The sequence below is a fragment of the Balaenoptera acutorostrata genome, chromosome 19 (assembly GCF_949987535.1).
Source record: "Balaenoptera acutorostrata chromosome 19, mBalAcu1.1, whole genome shotgun sequence".
NCBI lineage: Eukaryota > Metazoa > Chordata > Mammalia > Artiodactyla > Balaenopteridae > Balaenoptera > Balaenoptera acutorostrata.
Window position 1 is genome coordinate 58,883,376 of NC_080082.1, and position 14,278 is coordinate 58,897,653.

A 14,278-nucleotide genomic window follows, 5' to 3' on the forward strand; every position below is an offset into this window, starting at 1 on the left:
CCAAGTGACTAACCAGTGGGTGCGTGGCACTGCTCAGACCAACAGCCCACCGGCCATCTGAGCTTCTTGCCAGCCTCTGATGGTCTGGCTGAGCCTATGACTGGCCCTGCGTGGTGGTCAGGCTGACCACCTGACACTGTCTCCAACGGTGCGATCCATCAGCTGCCCATCTCTGCTCCCTGACACATCAGCCACCTCCAGCCCGCTGGCTGCATGATGCCCCAACTGACCCTTCGGCTGGCTCAGGCTGACTTCCCCATCTTCAGGCAACAGGCTGTCTGCCCGTCTCTGAACACCCAAATGTCCCTAACTAAAGGCAGAGCGAGATGCCTGTTTGTCCCTGGCAGACAGCACATCTAACTGACCCTCTCTGGCTGTCTCTTTGTCTGGAAGACACTGATCGCTTCCAACTGACACTCTCAGTATCTGACCGCCCAGTGGAGCACCCAGCTGGCTGGCTCACCAGCTCTCACTGGCTGACCGTCCCGGAAGCCTTCTCTTTGAATCTCCCCTCTCAGCCTTGGAAGAATGCACTCCAGCCCTCAACCTCGGCATCACCTTCCCCAGCTGGGGAACTAGGTCAGTCTCCTCTGCCGGTTGAGGACTCTGCTCCCTGAGCGTTCACACCCACTCAGGCTGCTGCGGTGGTGGATGCCCTCCACAGGGGTTGGATTATCACGGACTGGGCCACCGGGTTGTTTCTGGCTGTCCTCTAATCAATGCTGACTCCAGCCCGGATTTCTGCCTTAATCCCACTATCTCCTGCTGTCGGACCATCCACTTATTCCTGGACAAGGAACACCCCGCATCTCTCCCTCCCAAGCTGCCCCTTTGAGGATCCTGACCCTGCCTCTGGTTGGTGGTCCCCTGATCCCTGCCAACAAGCAGCCCTCCTTCCAATCCCAGCACCCAGTCGGCTCCCTTTCTCCAGACCACAGCGACCAGCCCTGCAAAGAGAAGGAAGGGGAATAAAGCCAGGCCACTCCCTCTCCCTCCTGCCCTCCCCAGACCCCCGCATTGCGTCCAGGTCTCCAACCCCTACCCCTCATTCTCTTGCCTTTTCAGAGAACAGTCAGATCAAGGGCCTGGAGACCTTTTATTTCTGCGGCTCTTCCGGCCACTTCGCCTCATTCACCGGGTTTCTTCCTGGGATCCGGGGAACCCAGCCCCTTGTGCAAACACAGGGGGAGGGCTGACACAGGCCCCTGGAGGCAGAGGACGGTAAGGTCCCAGCTCCAGGAATACACTCAACGGGCTTCGCCCAGGCTCTGGCGGCCGGCCTGACTCAGGCTTCGGGGGAGGGGGAGCGCATCACCTATTCCCACGCACCCCCTCCCCCACGGCGGCCCGCCCCATTTATACTTCGCGGTCCAAGTCCCGCCAGCCATCCCGAGCACAGAGATCCGGGAGGGGAGCGCTGTTCCTTTAAGAGTAAGCGTGGCTAACTCGAAAAGGAAGCAGGTGCTTCGACACCACACCTGGGAAAGAGGTGGGGCTTCGGCCTTGGAGGGCCGCCAGGTCCCAACGGTGCAGCGAGGTCCAAGGGCGCCAACAGGCTTAGGGCAGTCACCACGCACACCTGGGACCGCAGGCTCCGTCCCCCAGCACAGCGGAAGGGGCTCATCCCAAAGGCTGGTCTCCCCAGAAAGGGGCGTGGCAACCACTCCCCCAAACAAAGGCGTTCTCACCGCCGGTTCCGACCATCTTCCTCCCCCCACCCCGTTCCCCAATAATACACAAAAGGCCATTAGCATCCAAAATCTTTTTAATAACAAGGTAGGATCTGGGGTTAGTTCTTGTAGCCACGGCTGGCCCGTCGGCCTCTGGCGCGCTCGAACTTCCGGCCCTTGGAGCGTACATAGGGTCTGCAGGGAGAGAAGGGAGGGTGAGAAGAGGCTCACGTTACAGACAAGTGAGGGACGAGGGACGCCACCGGCTGCCAGGGCCCGCTCGCTCGCCGGCTGGGAGCTCAGCAGAGAGCTGCTTGCTCTAACAGAGCAGCACAGGGGCTGGGAGCTCAGCAGAGAGCTGCTTGCTCTAACAGAGCAGCACAGGGACACCAGAAGGGCCCTCACTCAACCCAAGCAGCATCAGTGGTGACACCAAGTCCGCTGCTGGAAAAGCCTGGCAGCGCAGGAAGCGACACTGGCAGGAGTGGCTGCTGGAGCGCCTGCACTAGGCCCCGGGGCCATCCACCCGGGCGCCCGCTGCACGGAATGCAGGCCCCACCCGAAAGACGGGGACAGGCCCTAGGAAGCCTGCATCTGTGATGCTGGCCGTGCAGGGAGCTCAACACCCGAGGAACAGAGCTTCAGGCAGTCTTGAAGGAAAAGCGGGTAAGAGGGTGGGGGGATATTCTAGAGACCTGCAGGCTGGGGTCCAGGGCTAGGTCTACTCACTTGGTGTGGCTATGCGGGGTTCCTGGGGCCTTGCCGAAATGCCTGTACACCTCTCGGCCCTTGCGAGGACCTGGGGAAGGGAAGGAAGGGGTGGCTCAGGCTGATCTGGGGTGGGGTGGGGTGTCACTGACCTCCCAGGCCTGGGAAGGTAAAGGCTGCTAGCAGTCCCACAGCTCGTGACAGACCCCCCCACCCGCCTCGAGCCGCTCAGCGCCACTCACCAGACAGGAGCACAGTGCCACAGCCCTTGGGGGAGTCCAGGGCCAGCTGGTCGAACGTGAGGATCTTGCCCCCGGCCTTGAGGAGGCGGCTCCGGGCGCGGCTGCTCACCCGGAGAGCACACACCTGGGGGACACAGGCGACAGGCGTGGTCAGAGTCCCCCGGACGGCGACCCAGGGGCTGCTGGGGCTGCCTGTCCACTGCCCAGGCCCAGCAGGAGTCCCAGCTGCTTACTCGGCCTCACCACCACCACCACCAACTACTGGAGGCAGCTTCCTGAGTTCACGACAGCCATTCTTACCACTTTACTTCTAGAAATCCCTTTAACACCGCAACCCGAAGCTATTACGTGTAAGGAAACTGAGGCACAAAGAGATCCAAGACTTTGTCCAGAGATAACAAAGTGGCAGAGAGATCCAGGTCTGAACTCTGGCTGTCTGGATCCAGAGCGAACACCATCAGCAGGGCCCCAGAAGGGGCTTGTCCAGGGATACCCGCCATGAACAGTGTGAGGGACAACCCCCCCTCCAACCCAGGCACGCCGCCTGCCTCACCCAGAGGTGAGATGAGCCTGCCGGCACCACGAGAAGTTGAGCCAGGTCCATAGGACCTCACCCTGAGCCCCCCCCCACGCTCCTGAGTCCCCCCCCTGCACCTTCAGCTTGGGCACCTCCTGGACTCGCACGTCATCGGTCACTGTCCCCACCACCACGGCCGTTTTGCCTTCCCGGCCGGGAAGCTTCATCTTCCGAATCTGCGGGCGTGGGGATGAAATGCACATTAAACAAGTCCCTTCTGGTGGTTAAATCCAATCCCACCCATTCGGCCATCCCAAGAAACAACAGTTGTGTCCCGTTTGGGCTAAACCTACCCATGCCACACCTCTCAACCTAGCACAAGCCTAATTCTCAGGTCCAGTCTGGGAAAATCTCCAAAGAAAATACAAACAGATTCTTCCACGGATCTCTCCTACAGAAAGCTTCTGACACAGAAGACACTCTATAACTTGAAACCTCAGGAAGATCTCGTAAAGCCCACTGTAACCCGCCCCCAGACACACACAATGAGAAGGAAAATGAGACCAAGAGGCCAAGCCAGTCCAATGCCCCCACTATTCAGCTACAATCAGAGGGTCACAGCTCTGCACCCACCACTGGATGAGGTTAAGCCAGCTGATAGCCAGGCTACTACCAGAGAGCTCCAAGCCCACCCTTCCCCCCGAAGTCCAGCTCCAGACATGATCCAGTCGCTCCCCAGGCTGGCTATGCCCTCCGCATCAGCCCCTCACCATCCGGGAAAGGGAAAGAGGTGGCCGGTTGGTGCGACTCATGAACAACCTCTTCAGCACAACTTGATTGAAGGTGGAGTTGGTTCGCCTGGCCAGAAACCTGTACAGCTGGAGGGGAAGGAAAATGCAAATGAAAACCCAGGGCAGCCCACCCGCCCCCCTCCCTCCCAGCTTTCTAACAAAGGGGCAAATAAATGACTTAGGGCTTTCCCCATCCTGTTAAGCCCAAGGGAGAGAGCTGGCCTAGGTCCCTCCTGGCCAGGGACCCGGAAAATCCGCCTCCCCACTCCCCTGCGGTAAACCAGCCCAGAGGCTGAAAACACTGTAATCTCCAGAAACTAAGGGAAAGCAGCAGAGATTCGAGCCTGCCCTGCAGGCCCCTGCGAGGAGCCCGGGACCAATACCAGCATGGAGGCTCTAGAACTTGTATTGATATTTCCAGGGTGGCCTTGCCCAGGGGTCTTAGGACCTCACCTTGACCAACAGCCTTAAGTAGATGTCCTGGCTCTTGGGCTCCTTGCGTCGAACCTTTCGGTCCTTGTTGTGGCGGATGTCAACTCCCTGCCGGGGTGAAGAGAAGACCATGAACCCAACTCTGATCTGGCAGATTCACCTCTAAGAAACAGCTAAAGCCCTAGTCTCTGGAGACAACAAATCCCAGACCACCATTGGGAGCCCTCTGGGAAGATACTTAAAACTCCCTGGGCCTCAAGTGACTCCTTTGTTTAAAAAAAAAAAAGGAGGGGGAAACCTAATTCTACACAAAAAGCCTTCAACACATGTCACACAGCACCGTGAAAGACCTTAACACAGCAGCCGCGTTAACTCAAGTTTTTACTTCTTTAGAAGCTATATTTTTCAACCATATAAGTATTATTTAAGCTCCCAAACCTTGCTCCCATGCGTGGAGCGCTATCAAAAACAGTTAAACCAAGGGCAGATTTCAAGTTCTTATAAAGGCAACGACCCTTTTTTCTAGAACTTACTCTGCACAGACCAACCCTAGAACGACCTCCTTATTAAGTATAGTTTCCCAGAGTAGTGCTAAAACTGAAAGGAGCCCACGATTTCCAGTACACACCCTGCCTGCTTTCCTGCAAGTTTTTCAGGCTGTGTCATGAGTTATAAAGAACTACCTAATTACTAATAGTTCTCATTTATCCAGCACTTAATGTATGCAGGGACCCGTGGTGAGGACTTCCTCTGACTTATTTCTTCTCGAACTCACATCTTTGAGGCATAATTACTGGGTCTCCAATTAACAGATGCTTTCTGTGCACAGGAATGATGATACGGTGGGTAGGGAGTTGAGACTCGAAAGGAGGCCTGCCTGGCCCCCAAACGCGGGCACCGGACGCTTGACACCCCCCCCACCCCGCCCCAGAACCCAGCTTTTCAGGCTGGGGAGTGACGGATCCAGGGACACCACAGGCATGAGTGGCTGTGGGACCAGCGCGTGTCCGAATCCTGGCTCCGCCACTTACTGGCACTGTGACCCCGGTCATATCACTTAACCTCCTTGCCCCTCAATACGGTCATCTATTCGATGGGACCTATAATACAGGATTATGGGAGGGGCGGGAGGTTGAGGACTCCCATCCCTGGTCTTCGGGCTCCCAAAATAGCTCCCCACAGCGGGAGTCGCCTCCTTCGAACACCCTGGAACCCCTGCCTCACTCTGGAACGTCCCCAGCTCGAGACTGCGGCGGATGGCAGCGGATGGTCAAGCCCCGAACGCCGCAAAACGCGCTCACCATGATGGCGCCTCCTGCTTAGCCAGGTCCGGAAAGAGAGAACAGAACCAGAATGGGCGGGGAAAGCCTTCAGCGAGTGGCGCCTACGTGACGTCACATGGGCGCGACGCGGCGCTCTACCTTGACTCGTGTCTCTCTATGGTGAATCGGAGGACCAGCTAGATGGGCGATTCCGGAATTGGGTGGAGGAACATCTAAAGGGGAACAAGCGCTACGCCAAGGAGCACGTCGGAGGCCTCTCTGGCCCTATCCAGTCCCTGTTCTTGATAGTCTTCCGGCAGAAGGGGATCTCGGAGCCAGAGAGATGTCGCGCGGAGCTAGGAAGACGCGTCGCGCGGTGACGCTCTGGCCCGACGCCGAAGGCCTCTCTGTGGCTCCCGGAGGACCTAGAGGGCCGAGTATTGGAGGTGAGGAGGCGGGGCTGGCGGGGCTAGTCGGGACCTCGGGAAACCTCTGACCTCAGGCTTTGGGCGTTTCCTTATCAGGCTCACATCTGCCTTATCTCGTGCTGCGCTTCCCAGGTGCGGCCGCAGCTCGGGAAGTCTTATTTGAGGTCTAACCCGAGATCTTCTTGCTGCAGTCCAGTCTATGGCATCCTGTATTTCCACCTTTTAGGTTCAGCTTCTCCCTCTGCCCCCGGATGACCCTTCCCTGAACCCTACTCAGCCCCTGCCACCTGGAGGCTGCTTTTCCCAGCCAAGAGATTCAAGTGGCCCAGAGGGTTCGGTTTGAGGGATGTGCAAGGTACTGGAGCACAGAGGAGGCAAGCTGAGGCCCCCGGGGCTTGGGGGATGGGGTGGAGAGAGGGATAAGTAAAAAACTCCTGAAAAAGGGGAGGAGAGACTCAGAGAGAGGGAGACAGAGATTCAAAGAGGAGGAGGAATGGAGACCCAGAAGGGGAGTGGAGAGAGACCAAGGGTGGCGAAATGGTGACCCGGGGAGTTAGAAGACCTAGAAAGAGAGGGAAGGTGGCGATCCAAGGAGGAGAAGAGACAGAAAGATGGTGATACTATCTGTAACCGAATTCAATTCTTGGCTTTGCTACTTACTAATGGTGTGACCTTGGGCAACCTCTCTGTGATTTTGGGCCAGTCGTATAACTTCTCTGTGCCTTATTTTCCTTATCTGCAAAAAGGGGCGTCTATTGCTGTTATTAGCCCTTACTGGATGGGACCAGATGGACTGGTTGGGGCAGTGATGAAGCTGACTTGTCCACTCGTTTTCGTGGAAGCCCTGCGGCACTTCTAGCTTGGCCTCCTTTCCTCTGCCCTTCATGCTCCTACTTACCTCTCCTCCACAGAGCCACAGGCCAGGCCTGCACCATGAGGCCTGACTCCTTGTCCATACCACCCTCCCATGGCCTCCGACCCAGGGCCAGGGTCTTGCTGATGTGATAACACAGCAGAGGGCCTGCAGATGCATGGACACCTTGAAGCAGAGGAGCAGCAGGACCAGGTAAGGGTCCATCTGGAAGTCCAGATCACCATACAGTGGAACACAGTTTCCTTCTCTCTTCCTTGTCCCTATTCCTTGGTCTTTGAGTCTTTGATTACTGTATCTGTCTTTCTTTCCCCTGGAGCCCTAAGCACACGCACTGTGTTTGCCTGTCTCTCCATCTTTCTGGGTTTCTGGCCCTCTCTCCCTGGGTCATTTTTTGGCACATGTTATCTGGTGCTGTTGCTGTTCTCAGTTGAACACTAGGTACATTGATTGGCAATAAATGAAGTTCATCCTCCATTTATCTGTTTCTAGCGAGCTCAGTCCCTATCTCCTTCAGCATGTGTCTTTGTCTCTACAATTCTGTTTCTGGGTCACCTGATATTATTCTTGCCTTGATTTCTTTCAATATCATCGTGTCTTTGCCTCTCTGTATCTCTCTGTCAACATCTTTGCTTTCTGTCTCTTGGCCTCAGTTCCTCTCAGCCTCTAACATTCTCTCTGTCCCTCACCCCTGACCTAGAGGTCTCTCTCAGATACTCCCAGTCTCTCTCCTGAGTCTCTGTCCTACCATGTAACTGGGTCATTCACTAGGCAGATATTTATGTCATGCTGCCCCCACGCTGGCTTGTGCCCATGGTAAATAGTGTGTGAATTAATGAACCTCTCCTCCCAGGTTTTCATTCTGAAAGTGTCTGTCCCCATGTCTCGCCGTGTCCATCATTTTCTGGGTTTTCTTATGTGCACATTCTTTTTTTTTTTTAATTTATTATTTATTTAATTTATTTATTATTTTTGGCTGCGTTGGGTCTTCGCTGCGTGGGCTTTCTCTAGTTGCGTGGGCTTTCTCTAGTTGCGTGGGCTTTCTCTAGTTGCCGCGAGGCATGTGGGATCTTCCTGGACCGGGGCTCGAACCCATGTCCCCTGCATTGGCAGGCGGATTCTTAACCACTGCGCCACCAGGGAAGCCCACCTTGCACATTCTTAATTCCATTGTCTTTGTCTCTTTGTTTGTATCTCTGCTTTTCTTTATGTCTATCTCTCTGACTCTCTGTAACTGTCTGAAAAAGAGACAACACTCTCTTCAGGTCTCTTATTGCCTCTGACTCTGGTTCACTCTTCCCTTTTACTGTTTTTGCATATCTCTGGGTCTGTGTTATCTGTGTTAGGGTTATTCTCTATCTGCAGTTAAAGACCTCCCCCTTGCCCCTTCTCTTTTATAAAGTCAAAGGATGGGAGAGGTCCACTTGCCCTTAACAAAGATGGCGACAAGGGCGCTGGCCCTGTCTCCGTGAAGCCGCCTCTGCTGCGCGTGTGCCCTCACCTACAATGGCGGCTGATCTCGCGTAGCGCGATACCCCGCCCAGTTCTCCCGCTCTCCCGCGGCATGCCCCTGCGCCAAACTCGCGAGTCTGCTGGCTCCGCCCCCGCACGCTCTTATTGGTGCAACTTAGGCCGGCCGCGCGGCCATTGGCTGAGCGGATGCACACCCTCCCCCCACCCCTGGGTCTGATGGGGGCACTTGGTGCTGACTTGAGTGGCCGCCTGGAGGAAGATCCGGCGTGTGAGGAGGGTCTGGGGTGTCGGGACAGGGACCCGAGTCAGGACGACTGAGGGAGCAAGAGGAACAGATACGCAGGCCCGGGACTTGGGTACTAGGGGTGTGGGATGGAGATGGAGAACCAGAACCAGGACTGAGGGATCCAGGAATGAAAACCCAGGTCTGGAACTGGGTTCTGGAAATGGGGTGGGGATGGAGGGCCGGGACCCGGGGAACCGGAGACAGACACTCAGGCTTATGGATTGGGGGGACCTATGGATGGAGACCCAGGCCCTGGTCTGGGGTACATGGAAGGTGGAGAGAATGGAGACCAGGCCAGAGACCTGGGGACCTAGGGACCAAGGCGCAGGCCCCAGACCTGGGGGAGACCTAGGGCTCTAAGTGGGGGCGGGGGGGAGTCAATGCAAGTTTAGGGGTGGGGCTTGAAGAGCTGCCCAGGGTAGGGGGCAGAGGTGGCTCCTGAGAGTGAGTCCACAGATGGGGGTGTGTCTGGGGCAGTTCTGCGCCTGGGGAAGGTGAAGGGCAGGACTGATAGGTGACTGGGTGGGCGGGGCAGTGGGGAACAAAGGTGAGCTGGAAGGAGGAGGCAGAAACTGGGCAGAGGGCAGGGGGAGGGGACCTCAGGCCCAGTTCCCACTCTCTCCCTGGAGAGCAGGCGGCCAGACACCCAGGTCAGTGCTTGAGGTCCAGCTCTTGGCTCCTGTCCCTTGCAGGTGCCTGCATGTGGCTCCTCTACCTCTCTGACCCCTTAGTTGCTCCATGTCACACCCCTTTCTCAGTTTCTCCAGCTACTACATCCCCTACCTTTTGCCTCTCCCGTCTGCTTTTTCTCTCCTAACTCTGTTGTCTGACTCTCAGAGGGCCTCTGGAGCCCCTAAACTCTCACTCTGCTCTCTAAGTATCTTTCGTTACACTAGGTTTCATCTCACTGAAGCTGTTTGTCTCCTCTGAGTGTTTCTCTGGCTCTCAGACCTTTTTCTTTGTGTCTGAGTGCCTCTTCCTTGTTACTTTCTCCATCTGGAGTTGACTCGTGTGTGTGTGTGTGTGTGTGTGTGTGTGTGTGTGTGTTGTGTTTTTCTCTATGTTTGCATGTCTATATGTCTCCACCATCCTGATCTCTCTCCTTTGCATTATTTTTCTCCAAAGTCCTTAATCGTCATCGAACACAATATGTATTTTATGTCTTTATCTTGTTTTCCTGTCTTCCAATTAGAATATAAACTCCACGAAGGCAGGGATTTTCGTCTGTTTCATTCCCTGCTGTGTTTGCTGGGCCTGGCACCATGATTGGCACATAGTACTGAATAATTATTTGGGGAATAAAGGAATGAACGTTTGCATGCCTGGGCGTGGACCCTGCAGGATGCTGCCCTTCCTGTCCAGCTGACCTCTGCCCTGTGTCTGACCTCTGCCCTGTGTCCTCAGTCTTCCCACACTTTGTCTGGGCCTGTCTCTGGTGCTCCCATCTTGCCTGTCAGCACCCCTCATTGTCTCCTCTTATCCACAGGCCCTGCCCCTGCTTCCCTCTGCCCACCATGGGTGTCCTGGACTCTGACTCCTACCCTCCTTCCTCCCCACAGAGGCCAGAGCAGGAGCTGACCTGGAGCTGGGGCCACAGGCCTAGGAGCGCCCTGGACAGGGTCAAGGCCATGGCCCCCCCACCGCCACCGCCATTGACCGCCAGCACCCCACTCCTGCATGGCGAGTTTGGCTCCTACCCAGCCCGAGGCCCACGCTTCGCCCTCACTCTCACACCACAAGCCCTGCACATACAGCGGCTGCGGCCAAAGCCTGAAGCCCGGCCCCGGGGTGGCCTGGTCCTGCTGGCTGAGGTCTCAGGCTGCTGCACCCTGCGGAGCCGAAGCCCCTCGGACTCAGCAGCCTACTTCTGCATCTACACCTACCCGAGGGGCCGGCGTGGGGGCCGGCGCAGAGCTGCACGCACCTTCCGGGCCGACGGGGCGGCCACCTATGAGGAGAACCGTGCTGAGGCCCAGCGCTGGGCCACTGCCCTCACGTGTCTGCTCCGCGGACTGCCACTTCCTGGGGACGGGGGTGAGGCGCTGGGCAGCCTCTCTGTCCTAAGGCCACCTTGGTGTCTCCTCAGATCTCCCTCTGTGGGCATCTCTGTCTCTACTTTTCTGTGTGTCTGTCTGTGTGGTGTGTCTCTCTGGGTTCATACTGAAAGAGTGATGCACAGACAGGGATGGGCACAGAAGGCAAAATCCCAGGCAGAGAAGGATTTGTGTGTGCTGCTGTCATGAGATTTCTGTCTCTGTCCCCTCCCCCCTTCCATGGGTCCTGACCACAGATGAGTCAGAGGCTCCCGGGCTGGTGAGAGCAGCCAAGTGAGACACGCTCAGTCACCACTCTGGATGACAGGCACTCGCAGAGGTCCCCTGGGGCGTCTCAGGAGCCCAGAGATGGCATCTAATCCAGCTGTGGGGATTCAGAGGAGGCTTTCAGGCAGAGGGCCCCACCTAGGGTACTCAGTTGGCACAGGAAGGTAAAGGTTCCAGGGTCCCCAACTGGTGGGACTTCCTTGGGCCTGGCTGGCTGAGGGTGAGGACCGCACAGTGGAATAACCTGTTCCTGGGTTCCAGGTGTTTGGGGGTGTGGAAGGTGGAAACCACAGCTCTCCTCCCACCCGTGAGTACAAAGGGCACTGGGATTAGACACCGAATCCCTGCCTTTGTCTCAGCACCTGGGACGGGGGTGGGCTGTACACCTGGGCCTGAGCTGGTGAGGCCGGGGAGAAAAAAACTTTCAACTCCCAGCAGGTTTTGATGCCAGCCCTCCACCACCTCCACTGGAGGCTATTTGCATTTACCGTTTCTGAGGTGAGGGGCTTGGTTCCCTGACCTCTGTAGACTCCTTCTCCTCTCTCTGCAGAAATCACCCCCGACCTTCTGCCAAGGCCTCCCCGATTGCTCCTATTGGTCAATCCCTTTGGGGGGCGGGGCCTGGCCTGGCAGTGGTGTAAGAACCATGTGCTGCCCATGATCTCTGAAGCGGGGCTGTCCTTCAACCTCATCCAGACAGGTAAGGGCAGTGTCATGATGGAGGCGGGAGCTGGGGGCTAGGAGTCCTGAGTCCTGGGGAGTGGTGGTGGGTCAGGGGTGGAACAGCCTGCCTCACTTCCTGGTTCCCCACCTTAGAACGACATAACCACGCCCGGGAGCTGGTCCAGGGGTTGAGCCTGAGCGAGTGGGATGGCATCGTCACCGTCTCCGGAGATGGGCTGCTGTATGAGGTAGGGCAGGACCACCCTGCCCCAAGCCTGAGCTCTGGGGGACTGCGGAGGCCAGGACCAACACGCAGGTGTCTGGTCTCCCACCCTCCAGGTGCTGAATGGACTCCTAGAACGCCCCGACTGGGAAGAGGCCGTGAAGACCCCCGTGGGCATCCTCCCCTGTGGCTCGGGCAACGCGCTGGCAGGAGCCGTGAACCAGCATGGGGGGTAGGTGGGAGGAGCCCTCCTGGGATAACAGGGACCTGGCACATCTGCGCTTCATCTTCCCCTCAGCCAGATCAGTCCGGCTGAGGGATGCTCCCCACACCCCCCAGACATTTTTGCCTGTCTTGTTCCTAGCTGTCTCCCTAGTGCCTAGAACTGTGCCTGGCACACAGGAGGCACTCAGTGAACGCTTATGGAATGAAAGAACTGACAGGGAACCTGGCTCAGTAAGAAGAGTCCGTCTGGAGGTGGCCAAATGGCTGCGGGCAGGCCCCGGGACATGCCCGGCCTCCTCTCCCCATTGTCTGCTGCCCCACCCGTCTTGTGTGTTTTTCCTCCCCGCCTGGCACTGTGTATCTCACCCAGCCTGTTTCCTCTTTCCCGCTGTATCCGTCCATGTGTGACTGTGAAGGTTTGAGCCGGCCCTGGGCATTGACCTGCTGCTCAACTGCTCCCTGCTGCTCTGCCGGGGTGGCAGCCACCCACTGGACCTGCTCTCCGTCACTCTGGCCTCCGGCTCCCGCTGTTTCTCCTTCCTGTCTGTGGCCTGGGGCTTTGTGTCAGATGTGGACATCCAGAGCGAGCGCTTCAGGGCCCTGGGCAGTGCTCGCTTCACCCTGGGCACGGTCCTGGGCCTCGCCACACTGCACACCTACCGCGGCCGCCTCTCCTACCTCCCTGCCACGGTGGAGCCCGCCTCACCCGCCCCTGCCCATGGCCTGCCACGTGCCAAGTCAGAGCTGACCCTAGCCCCCGGCCCAGCCCCACCCGTGGCCCACTCACCCCTGCACCGCTCAGTGTCTGACCTGCCCCTGCCCCTGCCTCAGCCTGCCCTGACCTCCCCTGGCTCACCTGAACCCCCGCCCATCCTGTCCCTCAACGGTGGGGGCCCAGAGCTGGCCGGGGACTGGGGTGGGGCTGGGGATGCTCCACTGTCCCCAGACCCACTGCTGCCCTCGCCCCCTGGCTCCCCCAAGGCAGCTCAACTCTCACCCATCACCGAGGGGGCCTCAGAAATGCCAGCATCCTCTGGGCTCCCACCTCCCACCCCTGATGCCCGGGTGGCCATCTCTGCTGGGGGCCCACCTGACCACCTGCTCCCTCCTCTAGGCACTCCACTACCCCCAGGCTGGGTGACAATGGAGGGGGACTTTGTGCTTATTTTGGCCATCTCACCCAGTCACCTAGGGGCCGACCTAGTGGCAGCACCCCACGCGCGCTTTGACGACGGCCTGGTGCACCTGTGCTGGGTGCGCGGTGGCATCTCACGGGCGGCGCTCCTGCGCCTGTTTCTGGCCATGGAGCGCGGTAGCCACTTCAGCCTGGGCTGTCCGCAGCTGGGCTACGCTGCGGCTCGTGCCTTCCGCCTTGAGCCGCTCACGCCCCGCGGCGTGCTCACGGTGGACGGGGAGCAGGTGGAGTACGGGCCGTTGCAGGCGCAGGTGCATCCCGGCCTCGGTACTCTGCTCACGGGTCCTTCAGGCTGCCCTGGGCGGGAGCCTTAATTCCAACCAAGCTTGGAGCTCGCCCGGAGCGGGGCTTACATTCCTGAGGGGGCGGAGCCTGAGCTAGGGGGCGTGGTGTGGCTGCTAGAGTCAGGGCGGAGGCTACAGTGGTCCTGCCTGGTCTCAGGATTGCGCCCTACCCTAGGGGACCAGAGGTGGTGCTGGAGGATGTCCCGAATTCCGGGGGTTGGGACCCTGACGGTCACGGAGAAGTGGGCTCGCCCCAAGGGTAGTGCCTGATCAACGAGGGCGGGTTCACTCCAGACCCTCGAGAACGGCTCGTAGAAAGCCAGGTCGGCTGAGGGCGGAGCCTGTCTTAACGCGTAGTCCAGTGACGTGACCTGGAACGTACGGGCTGGGGAGGCCTTAGATAACTGGACCCGTCTACTCCGGTGCCTCCACCAAGCTGGCCAATCAGCCCAGAAGGGGCAAGTTCCCCGGGCGGCGCTCCGATTTGCACTAATGTCCCTCCCCCCGTGGGTGGGGGCGGGGAAGTTCGTTTCCTCTGTCTTTTGTGCGTCCCCTAGCCCCAGTCTTCAAAGCAATTGAAAAGGTCTATGCAATAAAGGTAGTGGCTTCATTCCTCTCAGGCCCTCGCCCCTTCCTCCATCCAGCAGCCCGTGGGAGGGAACAGACTCTAGGCACTTCCAGCAGCTC

At 58.2% G+C, this 14,278-nt stretch overlaps 2 protein-coding genes across 12 annotated transcripts; one reads left to right on the plus strand and one right to left on the minus strand.

The window, feature by feature from the left end:
* Window positions 1–1,747: 1,747 nt before the first annotated feature.
* RPL18 (ribosomal protein L18) lies at window positions 1,748–5,817 on the minus strand. Of its 2 annotated transcripts, none has more exons than XM_057534159.1 (7): window positions 5,662–5,817; window positions 4,382–4,468; window positions 3,908–4,015; window positions 3,290–3,373; window positions 2,621–2,744; window positions 2,400–2,469; window positions 1,748–1,865 (listed from the first exon to the last, which is right to left on the minus strand). In XM_057534159.1, the coding sequence occupies exons 1-7, from the start codon at window positions 5,662–5,664 to the stop codon at window positions 1,790–1,792; spliced, it is 552 nt and encodes a 183-aa protein (XP_057390142.1). In that variant the 5' UTR covers window positions 5,665–5,817; the 3' UTR covers window positions 1,748–1,789. The 2 variants fall into 2 exon arrangements, with proteins under 2 accessions (XP_057390142.1, XP_057390141.1); XM_057534158.1 differs by having other exon boundaries at window positions 3,275–3,373.
* A 16-nt stretch (window positions 5,818–5,833) lies between these two features.
* SPHK2 (sphingosine kinase 2) lies at window positions 5,834–14,211 on the plus strand. Of its 10 annotated transcripts, none has more exons than XM_057534152.1 (8): window positions 6,051–6,068; window positions 6,277–6,405; window positions 6,962–7,116; window positions 10,240–10,714; window positions 11,552–11,701; window positions 11,818–11,912; window positions 12,004–12,119; window positions 12,529–14,211. In XM_057534152.1, exons 3-8 carry the CDS (start codon window positions 7,078–7,080, stop codon window positions 13,619–13,621), a joined length of 1,968 nt encoding a protein of 655 aa, XP_057390135.1. In that variant the 5' UTR covers window positions 6,051–6,068; window positions 6,277–6,405; window positions 6,962–7,077; the 3' UTR covers window positions 13,622–14,211. The 10 variants fall into 10 exon arrangements, with proteins under 10 accessions (XP_007168287.2, XP_057390135.1, XP_007168289.2 ...); XM_007168227.3 differs by lacking the exon at window positions 6,051–6,068 and adding an exon at window positions 6,076–6,182; XM_007168225.3 differs by lacking the exon at window positions 6,277–6,405 and having other exon boundaries at window positions 5,834–6,068.
* Window positions 14,212–14,278: the final 67 nt, after the last annotated feature.

Excerpts from the sequence above, each read along its gene's own strand:
- SPHK2 (XM_007168225.3), top strand. The coding sequence starts at position 7,078 with ATGCATGGACACCTTGAAGCAGAGGAGCAGCAGGACCAG. Across the intron at positions 7,117-10,239 it reads CAGAGGAGCAGCAGGACCAG|AGGCCAGAGCAGGAGCTGAC; the intron begins GTAAGGGTCCAT and ends TCCTCCCCACAG. Across the intron at positions 11,702-11,817 it reads CTTCAACCTCATCCAGACAG|AACGACATAACCACGCCCGG; the intron begins GTAAGGGCAGTG and ends TCCCCACCTTAG.
- RPL18 (XM_057534158.1), bottom strand. Across the intron at positions 2,470-2,620 it reads TGGCACTGTGCTCCTGTCTG|GTCCTCGCAAGGGCCGAGAG; the intron begins GTGAGTGGCGCT and ends TCCCTTCCCCAG. Across the intron at positions 1,866-2,399 it reads ACCCCGCATAGCCACACCAA|ACCCTATGTACGCTCCAAGG; the intron begins GTGAGTAGACCT and ends CTCTCCCTGCAG.